Source organism: Physeter macrocephalus, chromosome 1, assembly GCF_002837175.3.
Source record: "Physeter macrocephalus isolate SW-GA chromosome 1, ASM283717v5, whole genome shotgun sequence".
Lineage (NCBI taxonomy): Eukaryota > Metazoa > Chordata > Mammalia > Artiodactyla > Physeteridae > Physeter > Physeter macrocephalus.
This window is the reverse complement of record NC_041214.2, coordinates 92,793,721-92,819,118: the sequence shown is the minus strand read 5'-3', so window position 1 is coordinate 92,819,118 and position 25,398 is coordinate 92,793,721. Positions and strand designations below refer to the sequence as shown.

At 37.3% G+C, this 25,398-nt stretch overlaps 1 protein-coding gene across 4 annotated transcripts in view; it reads right to left on the bottom strand.

The window, feature by feature from the left end:
- Positions 1 to 25,398, bottom strand: part of IQCB1 (IQ motif containing B1) — a 47,591-nt gene that overhangs the window by 8,736 nt on the left and 13,457 nt on the right. For all 4 annotated transcript variants that reach the window (XM_024120285.3, XM_024120288.3, XM_024120287.3 and 1 more), the window contains 7 exons: positions 18,771 to 18,864; positions 13,867 to 13,966; positions 10,701 to 10,879; positions 8,383 to 8,492; positions 7,662 to 7,771; positions 3,709 to 3,851; positions 1,959 to 2,107 (listed from right to left, as the gene is read on the bottom strand). In XM_024120285.3, coding sequence (XP_023976053.1) covers positions 1,959 to 2,107; positions 3,709 to 3,851; positions 7,662 to 7,771; positions 8,383 to 8,492; positions 10,701 to 10,879; positions 13,867 to 13,966; positions 18,771 to 18,864 — 885 coding nt within the window. The remainder of the gene's footprint in view (positions 1 to 1,958; positions 2,108 to 3,708; positions 3,852 to 7,661; positions 7,772 to 8,382; positions 8,493 to 10,700; positions 10,880 to 13,866; positions 13,967 to 18,770; positions 18,865 to 25,398) is intronic.

Here is a 25,398-nt window from a genome sequence, read left to right as displayed (position 1 = left end):
CTTCCTTCTGTGAAATTGATAATTATTTCCTTTTCTTTGTTATCAAGGTCATCTGCAGTGCTAATAGAAATATAAAGTGAGTCAAATATGTAATTTAAAATTTTCTGGGAGGCAGATTAAAAAGGTAAAAACAGGTGAAATTAATATTTTGCATGTACTGAGTTACATAAGCATAACTGAATATTTGTAAAATATTAGCATTTCCACATGTCATTAAGACTCCATGGGCTTCCCTGGTGGTGCAGTGGTTGGGAGTCCGCCTGCCGATGCAGGGGACACGGGTTCGTGCCCCGGTCCGGGAGGATCCCACGTGCCGCGGAGCGGTTGGGCCCGGAAGACCCCACGTGCCGCGGAGCGGCTGGGCCCGTGAGCCATGGCCGCCGCGCCTGCGCGTCCGGAGCCTGCGCTCCGCAACGGAGAGGCCACGGCAGTGAGAGGCCTGCGTACCGCAAAAAAAAAAAAAAAAAAAAAAAAGACTCCGTGCTTCCACTGCACCACTGCAGGGGACACAGATTCCATTCCTGGTGGGGGAACTAAGATCCTGCATGCTGCCGAGGAGCCCAGCCAAAAAAAACCAAAAAAAGGCGGTAGCCATGAGGTAAAGGTATTAGAAAGGACCCAAGGCACTGATATCCACAGGTCCATGGGTTAATCCTTAGATGGCATTGCTTAGCAGAGTGTAAACAGCAGATGTGGGTGTGATTCAGTGATGATGCAGGACTGTTTGTTGCATACATGGCCTAAAATCCCCAAAAGAGCCTGAGAAAGATGGAGGCGGCAGACATCTCTTCCTATTTCCCTAGTATTTACTCTGTTTTTTAAGCGGTTTAAAAAAATCTTTGTAAAAGCTTAATCAGAGAAATCAATAAGGAGACTGTTCAAAATCTATCACTGTGAAAAACTGAAATTGACCTAAAGTTTAACAATAAGGGATTATAAAACTAAATGCTACATGATCTGAAATCCTAGTATGAATGTTAACCATGTATAATAACTAGATATTAGGAAAACTGGTCATTAAGTGAAATAGACAGCCTTATACTATGCTTTTCCAAGGCAATAAAATATTACTATGCTCCAGATAAATCCCAGGAAGACCATCATTTAAGAACACCATTCTATAATTCAAGAATTATAATGATCTAATTATACCTAATGTATTATCTGCGCATTAAAAAACATCTAATATGATAAGCTGCTCCTACGTAGGACTTTACAATTGACAAAATACTTTCCCATAAATTAGGTCATCTGATCCACATAACAACTGAGTGAGAAAGATAGGGTAGACATTCATTCATATGTCAAGCACATGCAGGAAGCTGACAATAAATAAGACTTAGTTCCTTACCCTTGAGATTCTCATTGCTCAAGTAAGAAAGAAAAAAATTAACAAATAACACTGCATTTTGGTAAATAATGTTCAAGGGTCTATGGAAATACTAAGGACTGAATGTCTAAATCATTTTGGCCAGTGATAAGGATGTTCTCATTTTTTTTTTTTTTTTTTTTTGCGGTACGTGGGCCTCTCCCTGTTGTGGCCTCTCCTGTTGGGGAGCATGAATGTCTAAATCATTTTGGCCAGTGATAAGGATGTTCTCATTTTTTTTTTTTTTTTTTTTTGCGGTACGTGGGCCTCTCACTGTTGTGGCCTCTCCTGTTGCGGAGCACAGGCTCCGGTCGCGCAGGCTCAGCGGCCATGGCTCACGGGCGTAGCCACTCCGTGGCATGTGGGATCTTCCCAGACCGGGGCACGAACCCATGTCCCCTGAATCGGCAGGCGGACTTTCAACCACTGCGCCACCAGGGAAGCCCAGGATGTTCTCATTTTAAGAAACTAAGGCTCAGAAAAGCTAAGTGACTTGACCAAGACTTTACAGCAGGTAAAAAGGAAAGTCAGGTTTGAACCCATGTTTTTGCCTCCTAATCCAGTACTCCTTTTACTAAATCAGACTCACTGCTCTCTGAAGTGTGACAGCTGCTTTATACTCCACAAGAGATGGCCTCTGTTGGCGAAAATTCTTCCTTTCCCTGTACCCTCTCCAATGTTTCTGGATAATCAATGCTGATTTCTCTTCTATTTCCCGATTATGTTTTTCCACCTGACCTAAAAAGATAACAAACACTATGACAACATACTCACTTCTATGCTTTCTCAAGTTCTAGAATCAGGAGAATGAAAGTACCAACAATCTTGCAGTCCTTTTATTTTTTTCAATACTGATATTTCCAATTCTATTATTTTACAATGGTTCTAAGATTGTAGAAACAAAGTGCTCCAAAAGCTTTCTCAGATTATGCATCTTCTTTAGAAAAGACTCATATCATTTTTTTGTCTCAGAGGAATGAGAAAAGGGCTAAAAATCCAATAGCAAGAACATTTAGAAAAAATAATCACAAGTAAATAGAAACTCATTCAGTACTACCAAAAGGGAAAGGCACATTGTGTATATATGTTACCTACTCTGCGTGGTTCTAAATTTCTCTTTAGTCACTCAGTTCTACAGATGTCTTTCTTTTTACTTTCTGGGAGTTGGTCAGCATATAGTCTAGGGTTCACAGTAGCTAAGTGACAGAAAAAGGCAGAAGGTAAAAATAAAAAGAGATATATTTGAGAGACAGTACCAAAAATTGATAGGATTTAGTGGTGAACTAGATGTGGAGGGAGGGAAAAAATTCTAGGATGTCTCATAGATGGGACACTGAGTAGACTGTTGGTGCAATTACCTGAGAGATGAGGGATACAGGAAGAGGAAATCAGTGAGGGAAGATAATGACTGGTTTTGAGGTTGCTTGTGGATATCTAAGTAAAGCTAACCAATAGGCAGCTGGCTACAGGGCTGTGTTGTCCAATGTAGTAGGCACTAGCCACAAATGGTTACATAAATTTAAAGAAAGTAAAATAAAATTTTAGATCCTCAAGTGCACTAGCCACATTTCAAGTCAACAGCTACCTCTAGCCATTGGTACTGTGAAGATATAGAACATTTCATTTTGTAGAAAGTTCTACTGGGCAGGGCTGGTCTAGAGCTTAGGAGAGAGGGTGAGGATGCAGACAAGATTCCAGAGTGCTAAGCACTCAGTTGGTAGTTGAAGCTGCAGTTATGGATGGGATACACCTCAGGAAGAGCAACATGAGAATAATGGGGTAAGGATGGAACCCTGGGAAACATCTGTATTTAAGGGAAAGAAAGATAAATAAGAGGTTAGTGAAGGATACTGGGAATGAGTAGTAGAAGGGGGAAGGAGTAGAACAAAAAAGGAATCTTGAAATGACTCAGATCTCCCAGACTACACTTTAATATTAATTTCAGCTTAGTGTGTCAAAAGTGGCAAGAGGTGTCACAAGGTTTGTACTGAGTTCTGAGGGCAGAATGTAGCAATATTCTAACACCTTAAGTTCAAGGGGGTTCCTTCTTTATGTCAAAGACAGATATCTTTAAGCATAAAATTTTATGTTTCACTAATTTATCTGAAAGAAAAGAAAAATTACTGGCGAGATTGCTCATCATCAACTAATAGGCCTTAATAAAAAAAAAGTAACTTTTTTTGACTCAAGAGATTTAATAAGATTTATCTGAAAAAGGAGAAACAGGGAAAAGGTCCATATTTAAAAAAATAAATAATCAGGTAGCTAGGAAACTTGGTTTATTAAAAAATACCCTAATCAGTCTTAATTACACTTATAAAATTGATACTGCCACACACCTGGATGAACTATTTCAAGCATACTCAGCCGTAATTCTCGGGAAAGTCTCATGGCTCTCTGCCTTTGAAGTTGCAGTTGCAATATGCGGTCCTCTTCTTCCTTCCATCTACTTAGCTTCAGTAACATCTTTGTTTGTTTGGATCTGTGATGGAAACATTAAGTACACACAATTTTCATAATTATATGTCCACTCAAGAAGTATTTATGAAAAACGGCTTAACCTCACTAGTAATCATATAAATACAGACAGCAAAAAAAATTTTAAAGATAATTCCTAGTGTAGTTAGAGTATGATGAAATAAGTTTTCATGTGCTGCTCTACAACCTTTCTGAAGAAATATTTTGGATACATGCATCAAAATATTTCTGAAGAAATACTTAAAATATGTATCAAAAGCCTTAAAAATGTTAACCAATTAATTCCATTTCTAATAATTTTCTTAAGGAAAAATCCAATACGTATGTAAAGACTTATGTTAAAGGATGTTCTCCATAGCATTATAACAGTAACAAGTTGAAAACAAACCATATGTCCTACAATAGTGAGTTATATAAATAAATATACGGGTTCATTCACTGGATGGAATTCTATAAACTATGAAAAAATAAAAATTTCAAAGAAGCAATCACTGTCCCTAAGGCAAAGAAGAGATAGAGTTATGTGCCCTTAAGCTCGGTTTCAAGGGGAAAGTTGAAGGGTAGTGGAATATGCCACTCTGGCATAAAGATGGTTTTGAGCTGGAGGCAAATGAGAATAATCAGGAAACACAGAAAGAAGCCTTCCCAGAGGATCCCTTAACTGACTAAAAGCAGAAATAGCTGAGAAATGAGGACTGCCATAAATTTCCCCTCCCAAGGAAGTTTTATGGCCATAGAGATGGAAAGCTGATGCTAAGATAGACCTGCACAAATAATCCGTATCTTCCATAAGTTCCCCAATATATTTACCTTCCCCAATATACTTACCTTCCCACAGTTTGCTGCCCTCAGAAGCCTAAAATCCTTTTCTTTTCACCTGTCACTTCTCTATAAATTATTCTTTGTTAACATCTATATAGGCCCAAGTTCTTTTTTTTTTTTTTTTTTTAAGGTAAGAAGTGGATTTATTTAGAGAAATACATGTTCCATAGACAAAATGTCGTCTGTCTCAAAAGGCGAGAACGGCCCTGGGAGAAACACACTCCACAGAATGTGGGCCATCTCAGAAGGTGAGAGCTATATAAGCTCAAATTCTAACCACCCCTTTGAGTTATGCATCATGTCACGTTTCTTCCATGTGACGTGTGCTACACATGTTAAGAAACTATTTTTCTCGGGCTTCCCTGGTGGCACAGTGGTTGAGAATCTGCCTGCCGATGCAGGGGACGCGGGTTCGTGCCCCGGTCTGGGAGGATCCCACATGCCGCGGAGCGGCTGGGCCCGTGAGCCATGGCCGCTGAGCCTGCGCGTCCGGAGCCTGTGCTCCGCAACGGGAGAGGCCGGGAGAGGCCACAGCAGTGAGAGGCCCGCGTACCGCAAAAAAAAAAAAAAAAAAAAAAAACCCAAAAAAAAGAAACTATTTTTCTCTTGTTAATCTGTTTTTGTTTTTGTCAGTATAATTTTCAGGGGCCCAACCAACAAACCTAAAATGTATAGAGGTAAAAATTGTTTTCTTCCCCTACAATGTCAAACAAATAAAATTAAAATACCTAAGTATCAGCACCATGATAGAGGAAGGTAAATTGTGAGCTTTCCTGCTTGTGAGGCAGCTGTTAGCTGCTTCAGTAAACCTTGCTGAGGAAAAGGGTACTTAACAGAAAACAAAGTTTCTGACCATGCAAAGTGATTAAATAAAGAAGAAACCCCCAAGAAAGTGCTTTAGCAAGGGTGTGACTATAAAAGAGTACCTCTTGTTGAATCCGAAGCTCTGATGAATCTAGGTCCATAACTGTGAGTGGTGGACAGTCCCTCCCCCAAAAAAACATGGGAGAGGGAAATTACTCTGAGATAATAACCTGACCACAAAGAGACAGAAATAACCTTGGCAGAAAGCCCAGCTACCAAGGAAGTAAAAGAAATTTGCATAAACTGTTGCAACTAATAGAGGAGGAAAGGTGCTGAAGCCTGGAGCAAACTGGAGATTAAAAAACTAAAAACTCATTATAATGTGAGATTTAAATAATTTTGGCTTCATGGCTAATGTCTTATAATGGATATATTTATAACTGGTCTGGTGTTGTTACATAAAGCAATGGAATTTCTATTTTAAAATAGTGGAATCTTAATTAGATTCGACAGATACCCTTCTAAGTGGACAAAATCTTTAATCCTAGGATGCAATGTAAGAGGATACATAGCTGAGAATGGTAGCAGGAAGAATCCATAAGGGATAACTACTCTGAGTTCACTACAAAGGTAAAGCTATACCAAGAACATCTCAGACTCCTGAATAGAAGAATATACAGTGTGACTCTCAAAATAGTCATCATTTCCCAAATTTATTTAACCAAAGAAATAACTTTTTAAATATTTTTAAAGAAATAGCTAGTAGGATAGACAAACTTTGAGCAATGCTGGAATGGATTATACTTGCCTCTCATGAGTACTATTTACTTAACAGATCTGCCTGCCTAACTAGATTTGTAAATCTTCAAGGGCAAAAAATGTGCCATATGCATTTTTCTCCCTACCACATTCTAAGTGCCCAGTAACATGCTAAAGAAAACTTTCTATTATTTTAATCTTGTGAGGTACATAGACAATTATCCCCATCTTATAGATGGGAAATTTGAGGTGAGAGAGGTGGGGCAATTTGTCCAAGATCATTCAGCCCGTAAGTTGCTGAGGAGGGATACAAACTCAAGTCTGTTTAACTCTCCCAATACCTAGCACAGCCTCTGGCATATATTAGGCACTTGAAGCATACGTAAAAAATTAATGTTTTTTTGGCTACCAACAAAACTCATGCCCAATGATATTAATAACTTATCTTTTAAGTCTTCTCTGAAGAGAACTTTTATCAATGAAAAGCATGTCCACTAAGGGACACAGCCAGAGTGGCTTCAATACCTTCCACTAACCCATCCAGATTCTTAGAGGCAATGGAAAGAAAACACACAGACACAAATGGCTTAGCTCCTAAGGTCATTTATGATAAAGTAGAGCCATCTCGGAGCTGATTCCTCATGCAGCCTAACTTAGAGCTAAATTTTAGTTCACTATTTTAAAACACATTTGTAACTGAGAAACACAGCTGCAGTTATTAAAAGAATAGTTTCAGTTTTCTTAAAAAAACATTGACTTCTGGACTATGCAAGTTACACTTTAGTGAACTAAAATTTAGCTTTAAATTAGGTTACATGAAATCACCTCTGAGATGGCTCTAATTTATCAACAATGACCTAAGAGCTAACTCATTTGTGTGTGGTGTGTGTGTGTTCTTTTTGTCACCTCTAAGAATCTGGATGGATTAGTCATGTAAAAACTGGGCCATGTCTTCAGTATTTCATTTTTAGTCTACTTGAAATAGCAACAAATGACAAACTATGTCATATCTCAATGACCATATGTATCCATGCCATATTTACTGAGGAAAATCAGGTTAACATACTTGAACCTTTTTGTACTCATACACAATTATGGCAACTTTTAGTTTTAAGGGTTTAATGAGATAATTGACCATTACTGGCTCCCTCTGTAGGCCTGGCCCACAAAAAAGTCTTATTAAGTGAACAGGATTGTGTATTTGTTACATCAGATTCCTGTCTTACATTATGTCCTTTGCTTTTGAAAGTACATCTGGTTAATGAAGTGCTGGTGCTCAGAAATGTATGAAGCAAGAATGAAAGAAACAGATTAGAATACTGAAAAAGAAAAAAAAAACACTCCAAACTCTAAGTTTTCACTCAGCTATACTCTAATGAGATATATCTAGCCCTCTCAGATCATAATTCCTCTCACCCCAATTTTTTACCTGAAACTCCTCTGCAAAGTAGTCACAGCAGATGGAAGCTTCTTTAATCTCTTTCTAGTCTGGAAACCCTTCCAATAAGCTTGAATCAAGCAAGCTGCTTGATGCAGTTTCTGAAATTAAAGGCCAGAATTAATTTAGAGACATCTCTAGGAAAGTCTTTTTTAGAAGTGTACTTCGTAAAATATCAGGCCTGGGCAAGTATTAATCTCCATCTTTAATAAGCTGAGCAGGAGGCAACACCTGCATAGGCCCAGACGGGGAAGGCCTAAGAATATTAAACCTGATCTCCCAAAGGAAGCTCAGTTAGGCATTATCTAGAATGTATTCAAAACACAGTCTAGTTAGCTTCAAATTCTCCCTGATTAATCTCACTTCCATTCCGATTACAAGGATTTCATAGTTTTGCTTATTTAATGCTTTAACATCTTTGCTTCAGTTCCTATGCCTGGCTTCATTTATTCAAAGATTCAAGGGTATGAGGGACTCTTTGTATAGGTTAAAAAAAAAAAAAAAAGGCTCTGGGGTTAAAAATTTAGACCATAAACAACTCCTTCTCCCATCAAACTATGGCTGCTCTGGATGTCAGGGGAAAATAAGTAAAGGAAAGGGGAGAGAGAGCAAATAAAAGATTCAAGAGACTACCACTATCCAATATTTTGAAACTAAAATGTTTACTGAAATGTTAGTAAATATCATGCAAATAATTTTTATAATTTAATACCTGCTCTTCTACTTCCTGATAGACCTTAGGGCTTAAAAGACCAATGAGCTGTCTAAGTTCTTGACTAAACTCTGTCCCAGGCTCTTGTTTATTTAGTAGACTTCTGAGTCCTGAAATGTAATAACAAAGGCACAACTATTAATAATAAAATATGATTTTGTTATCTAATCAGAATTAATTTGAGGTTAAAAAGTCTAGTTTAGAAACAAATGAAAACAATAACAAGATTAATCACATGATTTTTCTTTTTCCTTTTCTCAAAAACTTCTAGATTGAGGTCTTTAGGATTTTCCACTGTCCTGGAGTTCTTATGTGCTCACTTGTGAGATGTGATGCAAAATCTGTCTAGTCAACCTCTTTAATTAAAAAAAAAAGGGTGAGTGGAATCACTGCAATAAGTCAAAGGGTAGAGACATATAGTTGTTTTTTTTTTTTTTGAACATAAATACCTTAAACAAAAACATTTTAAAAAAAGATAATGAGGGTTTCCCTGGTGGCGCAGTGGTTGAGAGTCAGCCTGCCGATGCAGGGGACACGGGCTCGTGCCCCGGTCCAGGAAGATCCCACATGCCACGGAGTGGCTGGGTCCGTGAGCCATGGCCGCTGAGCCTGCACGTCCGGAGCCTGTGCTCCGCAACGGGAGAGGCCACAACAGTGAGAGGCCCACGTACCGCAAAAAAAAAAAAAAAAAAAAAAAAAAAGATAATGAATACATACTGAGTAAATGCCTATCCTGTGGAAGCACTTAAGCAGGTTATTAGTTACTACTAATTAAATGAAGTTATTATTACATGAAAATACACAGTAATGTATGTAATTTGGGGTAAATCAATAGGTTCCTGAGCATTTATTATAGGAGAAGTGCTATAATATTAAAATACTGCACTTTCATCCCAAATTAAAACTGAGTAGTAATATAAGTTACAAAGTAAGTACTGTTTCCAGGGCATGGAGGAATGATGTATTATAATGTATGTACGCAATATACATAAGCAAGGGAAAATGGCCTTCGAGTGTACAACTGGGGAAGCCACTAGATGGGTCTTTCCATGTCTTATACTTTCTTCAAGACTCAAGTTCTCAGCAGTATTAATAATTGTAAAATATCTTGAGGAAACTGAGTAAGTTCTACTGTTGAGAAAAGAAAGGGAGACAGCTTAAGATAAAATTCCTTTAGAATGAACTCTGTTGGACATTCACATTGCTATAGAAGAAATCTAATTACAGAAATAAAAAATGTGTATCTGGCACAATATCATCTAGACAGTTTTATTACTGGCACTTCTCTCCATATTTCTATAACACATAAAATAATTACAGTGTTCACAGTAATGACTCACGCAAGATAAGTCACTAAAGTGCCTTCCAAATCATCAAGAATGATTAAAGGCCATTTTAATAGTGTTGGTATTAAATGCATCACATTATACTCTAATTCTTGAAATTTTATATATAATATAACCCTGTATTAGTAAGTATATTTAATCAATTAGAAACCTACTTCTTGACCATACTGAGTAAGAAAATATATTGTAATGAATTCACGGCTCTGGCTAGCAAAGAAATAAAACAAAGCTAACATATAACTTTGATTAACAGTTGAAAAAAAAAAACTACCTGAGTAATTCTGGGCAGACCCCTACATTTTTTCCATGCCTCTGTTTCCACTGCTATACAACGAGGATAAGAGTAAACATCTCACAGGATTGTTATGAAGATTAAATATTTTAATACACATAAAGTATGAGGAATAGTTATCTGACACATAGTAAATGCTCAATTAAATGAAAGATATTATATGGTAATGGTAAAACACTGAGTCCTTTCCTTCTCAAGTTTTCTGACTTTTTATTCACATATATGTTTGATTTTGGAGGTGAGGGAAATTTTTTGTTTGTCTTTGAGGAAAAGCAGTATAGGAGTTGAAGAGTAATTATTAATTGATGTAAAGATCAAAAGGGCTGTCAATCTCTGAAGCACAGCTCTATTTTCTCAGTAAAGTTAGGTAAGATCACTGATTTTTTTGGTCATTATTTTACTACACTATATGGTATATTCAATACACAACCTTTTTGTCAGAGAGGGAGCAAATATTCATTGTAACCTTGTCAATAAGGTACCATATGCCATCTGTTGAGACACGAAGATGGCTGGATTACATAAAGGTATTTTCCCTGAACTGTTATCTGCTGTGACAGAGTTTATCTGCACATTTCAATTATTGACTTTTTAAAAACACAGGTATTTTGTTTTCCATAAACCATCAATAAAAATGTTCTTTTTGAGACTTTCAAGAAAAGAAAGAATATATGTACTACCTTTGTAGCAGGCACTTAGTCTCAGTAAAATCAAAATTTCCTGATGGGATTCAGCCATCAACAGTAGGAGCCTTGTAGCAGTACTTCTTATGACTGGACTAGGAGTTGATAAAAGTTTGAAAACAACTTCATCTAAAATTGAATGCAGGGTTTTCCCTTCTATTCGGAGTAAATCACCACTAATAGAACAAAATAAAAATAAAAAATGTACCGTTACTAAACAACACATAAGTATCACAGAAAATTAAACATTAAAGGTGCAGCAACTTAATGCCTATGGCCTGATCCATGAAGATAACCAACAGTTTAAGCAGATAGCTTAGTTCCAAGAATACATCACATTAATTAATTAATTGAATTAATTGATTTCTTACTGTAAGGCACCATGCTAGGTAAAGTAAGGAATACAAAGTTGCCAAAGAAACTTGCAATCAAATACTGGAGGAAAGATAAATGTGCAAAATAGTAAATAGATGGTTCAAAAGCTTCAAGGCAATAATAAGAGGAAGATCACAGGGCATTAAGTACATGGTTCACTGCTTAATGATGTACGAAGACAAACATGTTATAGGAATTCAATTATCATGTACTTAATATAGAAGGAACTTTTTCTTTTAGTATTCCTTTATTACACTAACAACCTCATGTTGCATTACTGATGTCATGAAAAATTACCTGAAACATCAAAATAGTCAAAAGGGATTACTGGGTGTTCTTTTACTCACCCCGTCAAGGAGTATGTGATTTTCTAGGGGTGTGTACCTTTGATTATCCATTTACTACTGATTAGGATATTTTGCAATTCTGTAAAAGTAGATGTTGGCTTGTAGAAAGCAAATAATGGCAATGATTATTATCTGAGAGCAATGCAAAGATTCTTACTCAACAACAATATAAATGACTTTTATCCAGTAGAAAAAGTAACCGTAAAGGTTATGCCTGATATTCTCTACCATTCAGCTTCTGTGATAAAATGTTCTTCTGATCCTCTTCCATCCTCTACTTACAGATTTTTGACCATTCTTTCTCAGTCTTCTTTGTGGGCTCCCCTTCCCCAATATACCCCTTAAAGGTTACTCCCCAGGATTCCATTTTCAGCCCATTTCTTTTCTCATTCTATTCATATTTTCCACTGAGCTCATCTTCTCTCATGTTTTTAACTATCATTTTTAGGCTAACTCATAAGTCCATAGTTCTAGTCCAGATCTCTTCCAGAAGTCACATTCACTTGTCAGTGGACATTTAAGTTCTCTTGTCTCTGGGTGTTACAGACAAAGCTGCTATGAACATTTGTGTACAAGTCTTTGCATGGACTCTTATTTCTCTGCCTGCTGAAAATATCTACCTATGTTGGACATAACCAATATTGAATTTGTTTTGGCTATACCACTGTCTATTATCCATTATAGAAAACTTGGTGTCATACCTGAATGCATCCTTTATTTTACTCCGTATCAAAATGCTCATGAAGACCTAATGATTTTTTATTTTGACCAGCTTCATTAAAGTATAATTGATATACAACAAACTGCACACATTTAAATGTACAATTCGGTAAGTTTTGACGTTTCCCCATCGCAATCAAGATAATGAACATACCCATCACCCCCCAAAGCTTCCTTTTGTTTCACTGTAGTCCCTCCCTTCTTACCTTCCCTGGCACCTTATACCCAGGCAACCACTGATCTGCTTTCTATCACTATAAATTAATTTACATTTTCTAGAATTTTATACATAGTTATGATTGTAGATCCTATCTGAACATCATCAGTTTGCAGAAATGATTACTTTGTATTACTAAAGGAAGAGGGGAAAAAAAAAAGAGCAAAGCAGAGATTCTATGATGGCACAAGTTTGATTTTCTCATCCTTTAAAGCCAAATCAAAGTATGACCATTTCTGCTAAACCTCCTGCCTTTGTATACTTTACAAATAAAGAAAATTTTAAGATGCAGGCAATTTCAATAACCAAATGTGGTTAACTTGCTTGGAAACAATTTGATCCTTTCAAATCTTGCTTTTATTTTGTTTGGATGATCCAGAATGGTGCTCAGTCTAGTGCTGTTATCCCCCACTACTAAGATGAAACCATCCTGAGTACTCTCAGTGCTCCATTTTTCATGTAGTTTTCCAGTTTGGCTGCTGGAATCAGTCAGTATTCTTGGCTCTGTGTTTCTGGTACTGCTCCTTTTAATCCTTTTGGATTACTGTTTTCCACGACATTGGATAGTTTCCTCAAACGCATGTCCTGATCAGTACTCTACTGAAAACTTGAAGGGGACTCTGCAGATCTCTGGGGTTCTCTCTTTGTGTACCTCTCTCTTCTATGGTATCCTGTCTTATGAACTCTAGCCTACTTTTCACCCTCTGCATGTTGTTTCCTACCTGTGTGCACTTGCTTATATTGTTACCTCTGCCTAGAAATAGTGTTTTCTCTTCTTCCTCCCTGGCTAATTTCCCATCCGTAAAGTTTCATCTCAGGTGTTAACCTTCTCCAGGAAGTAGCCCCCCCTCAGTTTGGTTTAGGAGCTCCTCTAATACTTGTGTACCCTTAAACATGGTAACTTATTACACTGTAATATAATTGTCCTTATGTGTTAGTCTCTTCCACTATACTGTAAGCTATTTGAAGACAAGGTTCATATGTTAATCAATTTTGCAAACCCAATGACAGACAAATACTTGGCACGTATAGTAGATGCTTAACAAATCCATATTGAACTGAAACAATCAATGATTTCAACAGTGTTTACTCTGCCTTTCTATTTTTATTTTAACCTGGGAAAATTGCCTATTACTTCTTTTATGCCCTTCTATAGCACCTGGCAAATACTAAGCTTGCAGTTTGCTAAATAAATATATGATTAAACATTTTTTATTGTGATCCCAATATTTTCCTTCAGATATCACAGTAATTTTTCTTCTCTAAGCCTGAGATTTGGGCTAAAATCTTCTTAAGTTCTGAGATAAGATACAAATTTGATAATAAATTTCCAGTCTTTTACAGTATTTTACATCCATTTCTGAAATACAATGGTAATAATAGAGCTTTTTAAATGCCATGTACAAGTCATATGCAATCGATGATTTTAGGAAAATTGGAATAAAATTGGTAATGCTTCTGATCACAAATAAAAAATTCTACATATTTTGTAAGGCCAAGTTACCTGTTGATCTGTAGTATGTTCTGTAGCATGGTCATGACCGTAGATCCTACCTGAACATTGTCAGTTTGTAGTAAGTGCAAGAAATGATCACTTCGCAGTACTAAAGGAAGAGAAAATAAGAAAGATTAAGATTCTATGATGGGGGGCTTCCCTGGTGGCGCAGTGGTTGAGAATCTGCCTGCTAATGCAGGGGACACGGGTTCAAGCCCTGGTCTGGGAGGATCCCACACACCGCGGAGCAACTAGGCCCTTGAGCCACAACTACTGAGCCTGAGCATCTGGAGCCTGTGCTCCGCAACAAGAGAGACCGTGACAGTGAGAGGCCCGCACACCGCGATGAAGAGTGGCCCCCGCTTGCCACAACTAGAGAGAAAACAGGAAACACGGAGAGAGTGAGAGGCCCGCACACCGCGATGAAGAGTGGCCCCCGCTTGCCACAACTAGAGAAAGCCCTTGCACAGAAACGAAGACACAACACAGCAAAAATAAATTAAATTAATAAACTCCTACCCCCAACATCTAAAAAAAAAAGATTCTACGATGATACAATTGGTATTTACTTGCCCTTTCAAAACCAAGCCAAAGCATAATCATTTCTGTTAAACTTCCTGCCTTTATATACTTTGCAGTAAAGATTTTTTAGAATAGTTTCAATAACTATAATAGATAGCTATCCCATTTTTATGTACAGTTACAAATAAAGAAATACTAAGCTAAGATGGGACTTCCCTGGTGGCGCAGTGGTTAAGAATCTGCCTGCCAATGTAGGGGACATGGGTTCGATCACTGGTCCGGGAAGATCCCACATGCCACAGAGCAACTAAGCCCATGAGCCACAACTACTGAGCCTGCACTCTAGAGCCCACGAGCCACAACTACTGAGCCTGCGCGCCACAAATACTGAAGCCTATGAACCTACAGCCCGAGCTCCACAACAAGAAAGCCACTGCAATGAGAAGCCCGCACACTGCAACGAAGAGTAGCCCCCCGCTAGCTGTAATTAGCGAAAGCACGAAGACCCAACGCAGCGAAAAATAAAAAGAAAAATAAAGAAATACTAAGCTAAGAATCTACTGTTATCTCCCCTTAAATTAAAAGTAAAATATAAAATCCTAAAACTGAATCTCCTTTTCTAGCAGTGATTTCAGTGAAGAAAACCAAATTTTCTGTGAAAAAAAGAGAATGTGAAGGAATAGTGAATGGTACAGATGACCGTAATCAGCGGCTCATGTCCTTAAAAATTTAATTGTTATATATGTATCATGTTTGCTAATATCTTATCTTAAATAATAATAAAATCATTAACTACCCAGAGAGTATTTATTTTTGTTGGTTTATAATTTTTAGGCTCTGAGCAGCCAGTTATGAAGACTTGGCACTGGATGCTTACGCAAGTCGCTTAACCTCTCAGAACATCTATTTCTGCCCCTGTAAAACTAAAAATAACAGCTCTTTCACAGACTATTGTAAAATGTCCTAGAACAGGGTAGTTTCCCAGTAAATGTCAGTTTATAGTCCTTTCTTCACTAACTGATCAGAATTTTTTTAAAAATAAATTTATTTATTTATTTTTGGCTGTGTTGGGTCTTTGTTACTGTGCGCGGGCTTTCTCTAGTTGCGGTGAGCGGGGGCTACTCTTCTTTGCGCTGTTCGGGCTTCTCACTGCCGTGGCTTCTCTTGTTGCAGAACATGGGCTCTAGGTGCGCAGGCTTCAGTAGTTGTGGTGCACGGGCTGTAGAGTGCAGGCTCAGTAGCTGTGGCACACAGGCTTAGTTGCTCCGTGGTACGTGGGATATTCCCAGACCAGGGCTCGAACCCGTGTCTCCTGCATTGGCAGGTGGATTCTTAACCACTGCGCCACCAGGGAAGCCCCTCAGAATTTTAATTAAAGTAGGATCAGGTATGTTGGCAAGGCAGCTCTGTGAACACTACCCTAGCTTCTACAAAACAACTTTCCTCTTTTCCTCTTTCAGTTTCCTGAGGGAATGTATTTGATTTCTTTCACATACTAACTACTGTTCTTCATTTCTATTTATATAATCCATTATTTCAATATCTCACCAGATACCATTCTTTTTTAATGTTTAACAACTTCAAAACACAATACCACTACTATTAAATATTTTTATGTCTTCTAATTTTCTATTCTTTAATAGCAAAAAAATTCTCCTCTGTAGCTGGGATAAGTGTATTTTTCCATTTTTGTCTACTTAAAGATGTTTCATTAACAACTCTTTAATTACCTTTGAATTCACTGAAATCATGTAGTATCTAGTGTGTATATACCTTTTTTCTATATTGGAAAAATTATGATAATTTATTAATGTTATTCTACTTTATTTTTTATACTATTTTTCTTATATTATTATATAACTTATTTTTGAAGCCTCTATTATGTTTTTCAAGTGCAGTCAGATAACTATTTGGTCCCCCAAACTAAAACTGACACTTTTGCCCATTTCTTTATTTAATTAAACTTTTTACAATGAAAAGTTTCAAACATATGTAAGAGTAGAGAGAACAGTATAATGACCCTGCATGTACCAGTCACTCAACTTTTACAGTGATCAACTCACCAACAATCTTGTTTCACCTATCCCATCTACTTCCTGCCTCCCATTTTATTTGAAAGCAAATCTAAGACATCAAATCATTTTATCCACAAGTATTTCAATACATATTCCCCAAACATATGAATTATTAAAAAATAAAACATAGCCATTATCTAACCTAAATAATCACGGTTCCCTGATTTTATCAAATATCCAGTCAGTCCTCCCATTTCCATTTTCTGTGTGAATTTTTAAGTTTATTTGAATCAAGATCCAATTAAGAGTCACACATTGGAACTGGTTATCTTTCAAATTTCTTTTAACCTATGCGTTTCTATTTTACCTTTTTTCCCCCTTGCAATTTATTTGTTGATGAAACTATGTCAACTGTCCTATGAGTTTCCCCCAGTCTAGCTTTGCTAACTGCATTCCTGGGGTATAATTTAATGTTTCTCTGACTTTCTACAAATTGGTAGTTGGAGCTCCAGGATCAAAATGATTCATGTTTGAATTTTTGGCATATCCATGTCATATGTGAGGTTATGATGAGGCACTTATTATCTGGTTGTCTCTCCTTTTGAGGTGTTGACAGTGATGGATAATTCACTAAAGGTTGCAAAATGGCACTATTCTATCATACCCTTTTCACTTATTAGTTGGGATATGTTTATAAAGAAAAGTTTCTCCTCATCAATATGTAAGAAAAGGCAGTATAAATGCTGGACTCTTCATTTACCAGTTTTCAAAATGAACTGGTCCCCTAGCAGACTCTAATGGTAACTTTTATTAATAATGGTATGGGAATACATAAAAAAAGATTAGCAAAATGTTGATAACTGTTGAAGCTCAGTGATGAGTACATAGGGGTTCATTATACTATTCTACTTTCCATAATAAAAGGTTAAAGTTAATAATCTCACTAGATTTGATGAGTTTTAATCCACTGTAGTTATTACCCCTATTACTGTTCAAATTTCCCATTTTTAGCTAGTAGAAACCTCCTTATGTTGGCTCCTGAGTCCTTTTCACAAAATCCTAATAGACTTTGATTGGTTCCTTCCTGTCTAGTATTCAAGATACTTCTGGCTTACCTTGCATATTTTCTACCTCATACCTATATATAGTCAGCCATTTCTCCAAGGAGGTGGTTCTTTTGAGAGAAAAGGTTACTGGACATCCTAATTTTGTATCCAATTGTTTAACTTAGTTTTAATACCTACTTTATTGGTGTTTTAATCTACAGATTGATCTGAGGAGTATTGTCACTTTTGTTATAATTTTTGAAAAGGAATATGGAATATTTAAAAATTTTTCAAGTATTCTCTCTCTGTCTCTCTTTAACTAGGTCTTTAATATCTCACTATAGTGTGGCTAAGTACTTTATATTTTTGGTAAAATAGTTCTTTAAGTTGGGAAGTTTATAATAATATTTGTTCTATAATGGGAAATGAATAGATAATGCTTTTTTTTTAAAGAAGTATTCAAGCATGTTACTTAGCTCTATGTGGATATAACTACCAAAAGTATTAGTTATACTGATCGAAAGTAGTTGCCTTTAGAAAACGGGAACTGGAGTGAGGTGTGAGGGCCAGGGATTGTGTGTATTTTTTAAACAATTCTTACGGAACTATCTGACTCTTTAAATTATGCACATGCATAATTCTGAGAGTAAAAAATAAAATATTAATATTCAGTTCAATTTTTACGTTCTAAAAAATATCAATGTTCTTATATTATTCCTATATAATTACATTTTTCTTAGATTAAATCTTTCAAGAAGGTAAGAATGTTGTCATGATTATTATTTTACTTTCTCAGTGTTAAAGAAACATAATATAAAACTAACATGTATTTGTATTGCTCAATGTAAGTACAGAAATCCTATATAGTAACTTTCAAGTTTAGTAAAATATCACTATATAAAAGCTTACTCTTACATCAATAGTTAGGCTGTGAGTTAAATTATATCTATACTCTGTACATAGGGATTTCCATCATACTAAGTCTAAAATATAACTGTAATCTTTGGGGGGAAAAAAAAAGATTTTTCCTAGACTAAACTGTTAAGATCATTAATCCTTATCTTAGATTTGCTAAATAGAAAAAACTAAGGAGAAAGTTATATTTTAGCAATTTTCCGCTTAATGTAATATCCACATGGTTGATGTTGTCTATTTAAAGCTGGAACATCCAAATGTGCTTTTATTTTTTGTGCGTGGGGTTATTTCAGTGTCGTTTCATTTAACTGTGGTTATCTGTAGTTAATGAGGTATTTATTTTTAGAAAAAAAAAAATCAAACTGTTAGCGGGTGACTCTACAATGACTATCACTTAAAAAATCTTTTTTCTTACCATTCTGGATGAGTTGAACATGTCCTCCCAATAGCCAGAAGAGAGAATCAGTCACAATCTCAAAAAAGTGTAGTAATGCATCTTTTTCTTCACCCTTAACACACACACACAAAAAAACAATTGACTTTTCTGTAATTGTTTTAATAAAAAAATAGACTTCTCTCTGAGGAGTCACAGGACCTGGTTTCTGGATCTATCTCAGCTATTTATGAGGTACATGATCTTGTAGCTTTTAGTTTCTTAATTTATAAAACTGTGGTTAACAGGCTAGTAATACCTACTCTACTTAACAGAAATGGTTGCTATCCAGAGGTCAAATGGGACAATATACATAGTATAAGAACTACAAGTTGATACACTAGGATTTTTCAATACCAGCTATACATAAGAATCATCTGTGGAGTTTAAAAAAATATCCCTATGCACAGGCTTTAGTCCAAACATACTGAAATCTGAATCTCCAAAGTTAAAAGTCTGGACATCTGACTTTTTACAAAGTTAGGTGTGTGATTTGGTTATGTAGCCAGGGTTGAAAAATCACTGCAATATGCAAATGTAGATGTCAGCATAAAAAGCATTATTATTAGTACATTTCAGTTGCAGCTTCTACTCTATGACTCCATGAAGGCAGAGACCATGTTATTTAGCTCTCCACTATACACCCAGTGTCTAAAACAGTTCTGATACACAGTGAATATTCAATCAATATTTATCCAATAAACCAATGACAATTTTTTCTGCTTCTTTCCTTCTGCAAAGTAGGGTGAGAAATTATTCTACATTAGACTATGTGTCACAATGGGAAATAAGAAACAGATTACATTCACAATTCTGTCTTACTGGCCACATAATTTTAGTGGAAAGGTGTATAAAGGCCATTCAGCTTATCCATGTCCTGAATGTACTGTGGCATAAAAGTAATGAAAACAGCAAAAACATGGTTGCTATGGTTACTCTTCATAATAATGAAACTATTTTCTTCCTATTATTCTACCTCAGGGTTAGATAGGTGCTTAAATAGACATATACTAACAAATATGCCAACAATCAAAAAAGAAAGAAGTGTCACATTAGATCAAGAATCCCTTTAGTCCAATAAACTGCCTTAGCCAGTTTCACTGAAATAAAGGGCGTGGCAATCTTCATTACTGCCAACCTCAAAGTATAGTGCTGGGCTCCTATACTTACTACTTTCCTTTAAAAACCCATTAGATAATGTCACCCACAAATTCATGGCCTCTGAGACTGGTTAACAAAATTTACTCTTAAGTCACTACAAAATACTGGCAGTGATTTTTCTATTCTTACATATAAAATACATATATTGGGTTGGCCAAAAAGTTCGTTCGGGTTTTTCTGTAACACGTTATGAAAAACCCAAACGAACTTTCTGGCCAACCTAATATATATGTATGTGTGTGTGGGTGTATATATATATATACACATATATATGTATATTTTAACGAGTTTGCAGTTTAGGCCATAATACCCTGTGTATGTCCCACCATGTGCTCTACTACCTACCTGCTAGCTAATTAAAAAATATATATATAATTGGGAAACAACTAGGTAGATAGAACTAATCGATAAATGGACATATATACACTACCAAACGTAAAATAGATAGCTAGTGGGAAGCAGCCGCATAGCACAGGGAGATCAGCTAGGTGGTTTGTGACCACCTAGAGGGGTAGGATGTGGAGGGTGGGAGGGAGGGAGAAGCAAGAGGGAAGAGATATGGGAACATATGTATATGTATAACTGATTCACTTTGTTATAAAGCAGAAACTAACACACCATTGTAAAGCAGTTATACTCCAATAAAGATGTTAAAAAATAATAATTCTGAAAAAAAATTCAGTTTTCTTTTTCTTTTAACACTAGAAACAGAATTTTAATTAATTTAAAACCAAAGTCCAAATTGTTCCATTTTAGTCCGTGCTGATAATTAACTTTTTCTGTGCTTCCCATTGCCATGATAACCCATCAACAAACAAGTGCGGGTACCTTCAATATGGTGGAGGAGTAAGACGTGGAGATCACCTTTCTCCCCACAAATACATCAAAAATACATCTACATGTGGAACAATGACTACAGAACACCTACTGAACACTGGTAGAAGACCACAGACTTCCCAAAAGGCAAGAAAATCCCCACGTACCTGGGTAGGGCAAAAGAAAAAAGAAAAAACAGAGACAAAAGAATAGAGACGGAACCTGCACCTCTGGGAGGGAGATGTGAAGGAGGAAAAGTTTTCACACACTAGGAAGCCCCTTCACTGTTGGGGACAGGGGGCAACCAGGGGGGAAGCTTTGGAACCACAGAGGAAAGTGCAGCAACAGGGGTACAGAGGGCAAAGCAGAGAGATTCCCGCACAGAGGATCGGTGCCGACCAGCACTCACCAGCCTGAGAGGCTTGTCTGCTCACCCACCGAGGCGGGTGGGGGCTGCGAGCTAAGGCTCAGGCTTCGGAGGTCAGATGCCAGGGAAAGGACTGGGGTTGGCTGCGTGAAGTCAGCTTGAAGGGTGCTAGTGCACCACAGCTAGCTGGGAGGGAATCCGGGAAAGAGTCTGAACCTGCCTAAGAGGCAAGAGACCATTGTTTCGGGGTGCGCAAGGAGAGGGGATTCCTGCTCTGTGTGCCCAGAGACAGCAGAGCACTGCCTAAGCAAGCTCCAGAGATGGGCATGAGCCACGACTGTCAGCTTGGACCCCAGAGATGGGCAGGGACCGCTAACGCTGCCGCCGCTGCCACCAAGAATCCTATGTGCAAGCACAGGTCACTACCCACACCCTCCCTGGGAGGCTGTGTAGCATGCCACTGCCAGGGTCCCAAGATCCAGGGACAACTTTCCTGGGAGAACACACGGCACACCTCAGGCTGTTACAATGTCACACTGGCCTCTCCCGCCACAGGCTTGCCCCGCATTCCAATTATGACTACTGTACCCCTCCCTCTCCCTGGCCTGAGCAAGAAATCCTTAATCAGCTGCTGCTTTAATGCCCTCCTGTCTGGGTGAGGAACAGATGCTTGAGGGGGGCCTACACACAGAGGTGGGGCCAAAACCAAAGCTGAACCCCAGAAGCTGTACGAACAAAGAAGAGAAAGGGAAATTTTCTGTGCAGCCTCAGAAGCAGTGGATTAAATCCCCACAATCAACATGATAAACCCTGAATGTCTGGAATACAGGAATAGACAATGAATGTTCCCAAAATTGAGGCGGTGGACTTTGGAGCAACTGTAGACATGGGGTTTACTTTCTGCGTCTGATTTTTTTTTCAGTTTAGGTTTATCTTAGTTTAGTTTTTAGTGCTTGTTATCACTGGTGGATTTGTTTATTAGTTTGGTTACTCTCTTCCTTTTTATTTTATTTTTATTAAAAATTTTTTTTCCTTTTTTCTCTTTTTGTGAGTGTGTGTGTGTATGTGTTTCTTTCTGTGATTATTGTAGGTTTAGGTTTGCTATTACCATATGTCCAAGGGTTCTGTCTGTTCGTTTTTGTTGTTGTTTGTTTTTGTTTGTTTTCTTTTTATCAGTGTGTGTGTGTGTGTGTGTGTGTGTGTGTGTGTTTATTTGTGTGATTTCGCCTGTATAGTTTTGCTTTTACCATTTGGTTTGGGGTTCTATCTGTTCATTTTTTGCCTTTTTTTTTTTCCTTCCTTTTCTTCTGAGCCATGTGGCTGGCAGGGTCTTGGTGCTCTGGCCAGGTGTTAGCCTGAGCCTCCAAGGTGGGAGAGCCAAGTCCAGGACACTGGACCACCAGAGACCTCGGGCTCCATGTAATATCAATCAGCAAGAGCTCTCCCAGAGCTCTCCATCTCAACACTAAAACCCAACTCCATCCAACCGTCAGCAAGCTCCAGGGCTGGATGCCCCATGCCAAACAGCTAGCAAGACAGGAACACAACCCCACTCGTTAGCAGAGAGGCTGCCTAAAGTCATAATAAGTTCACAGACACCCCAAAAAACACCACCAGACACGGCTCTGCCCACCAGAAGGACAAGATCCAGCCTCACCCAGCAGAACACAGGCACCAGTCCCCTCCACCAGGAAGCCTACACAACACACTGAACCAACCTCACCCACTGAGGGAAGACACCAAAAATAACAGGAACTACGAACCTGCAGCCTGTGAAAAGGAGACCCCCAAACACCATAAGTTAAACAAAATTAGAAGACAGAGAAATATGCAGCAGATGAAGGAACAAGGTAAAAACCCACCAGACCAAAGAAATGAAAAGGAAATAGGCAGTCTACCTGAAAAAGAATTCAGAATAATGATAGTAAAGATGATCCAAAATCTCAGAAATAGAATGGAGGAAATAGAAGAAATGTTCAACAAGGACCTAGAAGAACTAAAGAGCAAACAAACAATGATGAACAACACAATAAATGAAATTTAAAATACTCTAGAAGGAATCAATAGCCGAATAACTGAGGCAGAAGAACGGAAAAGTGACCTGGAAGATAGAATAGTGGAAATAACTGCCGCAGAACAGAATAAAGAAAAAAGAAAGAAAAGAACTCAGGACAGTCTCAGAGAACTCTGGGACAACATTAAACACACCAACATTTGAATTATAGGGGTCCCAGAAGAAGAAGAGAAAAAGAAAGGGTCTGAGAAAATATTTGAAGAGATTATAGTTGAAAACTTCCATAACATGGGAAAGGAAATAGTCAATCAAGTCCAGGAAGCACCAACATACAAGGGAATCCCCATAAGGTTAACAGCTAATCTTTCAGCAGAAACTCTGCAAGCCAGAAGGGAAAGGCAAGACATATTTAAAGTGATGATAAGGAAAAACCTAAAACCAAGGTTACTCTACCCAGCAAGGATCTCATTCAGATTCGACAGAGAAATTAAAAACTTTGCAGACAAGCAAAAGTTAAGAGAATTCAGCGCCACCAAACCAGCTTTACAACAAATGCTAAAGGAATTTCTCTAGGCAGGAAACACAAGAGAAGGAAAAGACTTACAAAAAACACATGCAGAACAATTAAGAAAATGGTAATAGGAACATACATGTCGATAATTACCTTAAAAGTAAATGGACTGAATGCTCCAACCAAAAGACACAGACTGGCTGAATGGATAGAAAAACAAAACCCGTATATATTCTGCCTACAGGAGACACACTTCAGACCTAGGGACACATACAGACTGAAAGTGAGGGGATGGAAAAAGATGTTCCATGCAAATGGAAATCAAAAGAAAGCTGGAATAGCAATACTCATATCAGACAAAATAGGCTTTAAAATAAAGACTATTACAAGAGACAAAGAAGGACACTACATAATGATCAAGCGATCAACCCAAGAAAAAGATATAACAATTGTAAATATTTATGCACCCAACATAGGAGCACCTCAATACATAAGACAAATGCTAACAGCCATAAAAGGGGAAATCAACAGTAACACAATAATAGTAGGGGACTTTAACACCCCACTTTCACCAATGGACAGATCATCCAAAATGAAAATAAATAAGGAAACACGAGCTTTAAATGACATATTAGACTAGATGGACTTAATTGATATTTATAGGACATTCCATCCAAAAACAACAGAATACACTTTCTTCTCAAGTGCACATGGAACATTCTCCACAACAGATCATACCTCGGGTCACAAATCAAGACTCGGTAAATTTAAGAAAACTGAAATCATATCAAGTATCTTTTCCGACCATAATGCTATGAGACTGGGTATCAATTACACTAAAAAAAAATTGTAAAAAATACAAACAATTGTATTTTTTGGAGGCTAAACAATATGCTACTAAATAACCAAGAGATCACTGAAGAAATCAAAGACGAAATCAAAAAAATACCTAGAAGCAAATGACAATGAAAATACGATGACCCAAAACCTATGGGATGCAGCAAAAGCAGTTCTAAGAAGGAAGTTTATAGCAATATAATCATACCTCCAGAAACAAGAAAAATCTCAAACAACCTAACCTTACACCTAAAGCAATCAGAGAAAGAAGAGCAAAAAACCCCCAAAGTTGGCAGAAGGAAAGAAATCATAAAGATGAGAGCAGAAATAAATGAAAAACAAATGAAGGAAACAATAGCAAAGATCAATAAAACAAAAGCTGGTTCTTTGAGAAGATAAACCAAATTGATAAACAATAGCCAGACTCATCAAGAAAAAAAACAGAGAAAACTCAAATCAAAAGAATTAGAAATAAAAAACTAACAACTGACACTGCAAAAACACAAAGGATCATGAGAGACTACTACAAGGAACTATATGCCAATAAAATGGACAACCTGGCAGAAATGGATGAATTCTTAGAAAAGTACAACCTTCCAAGACTGAACCAGGAAGAAATAGAAAATATGAACAGACCCATGAGAAGTAATGAAATTGAAACTGTGATTAAAAACCTTCCAACAAACAAAAGCCCAGGACCAGATGGTTTCACAGGTGAATTCTATCAAATCTATCCTTCTCACACTGTTCCAAAATATAGCAGAGGGAGGAAGACTCCCAAACTCATTCCACGAGGCCACCATTACCCCAATGCCAAAGCCAGACAAAGATGTCACAAAAAAAGAAAACTACAGACCAATATCACTGATGAACATAGATGCAAAAATCCTCAACAAAATACGAG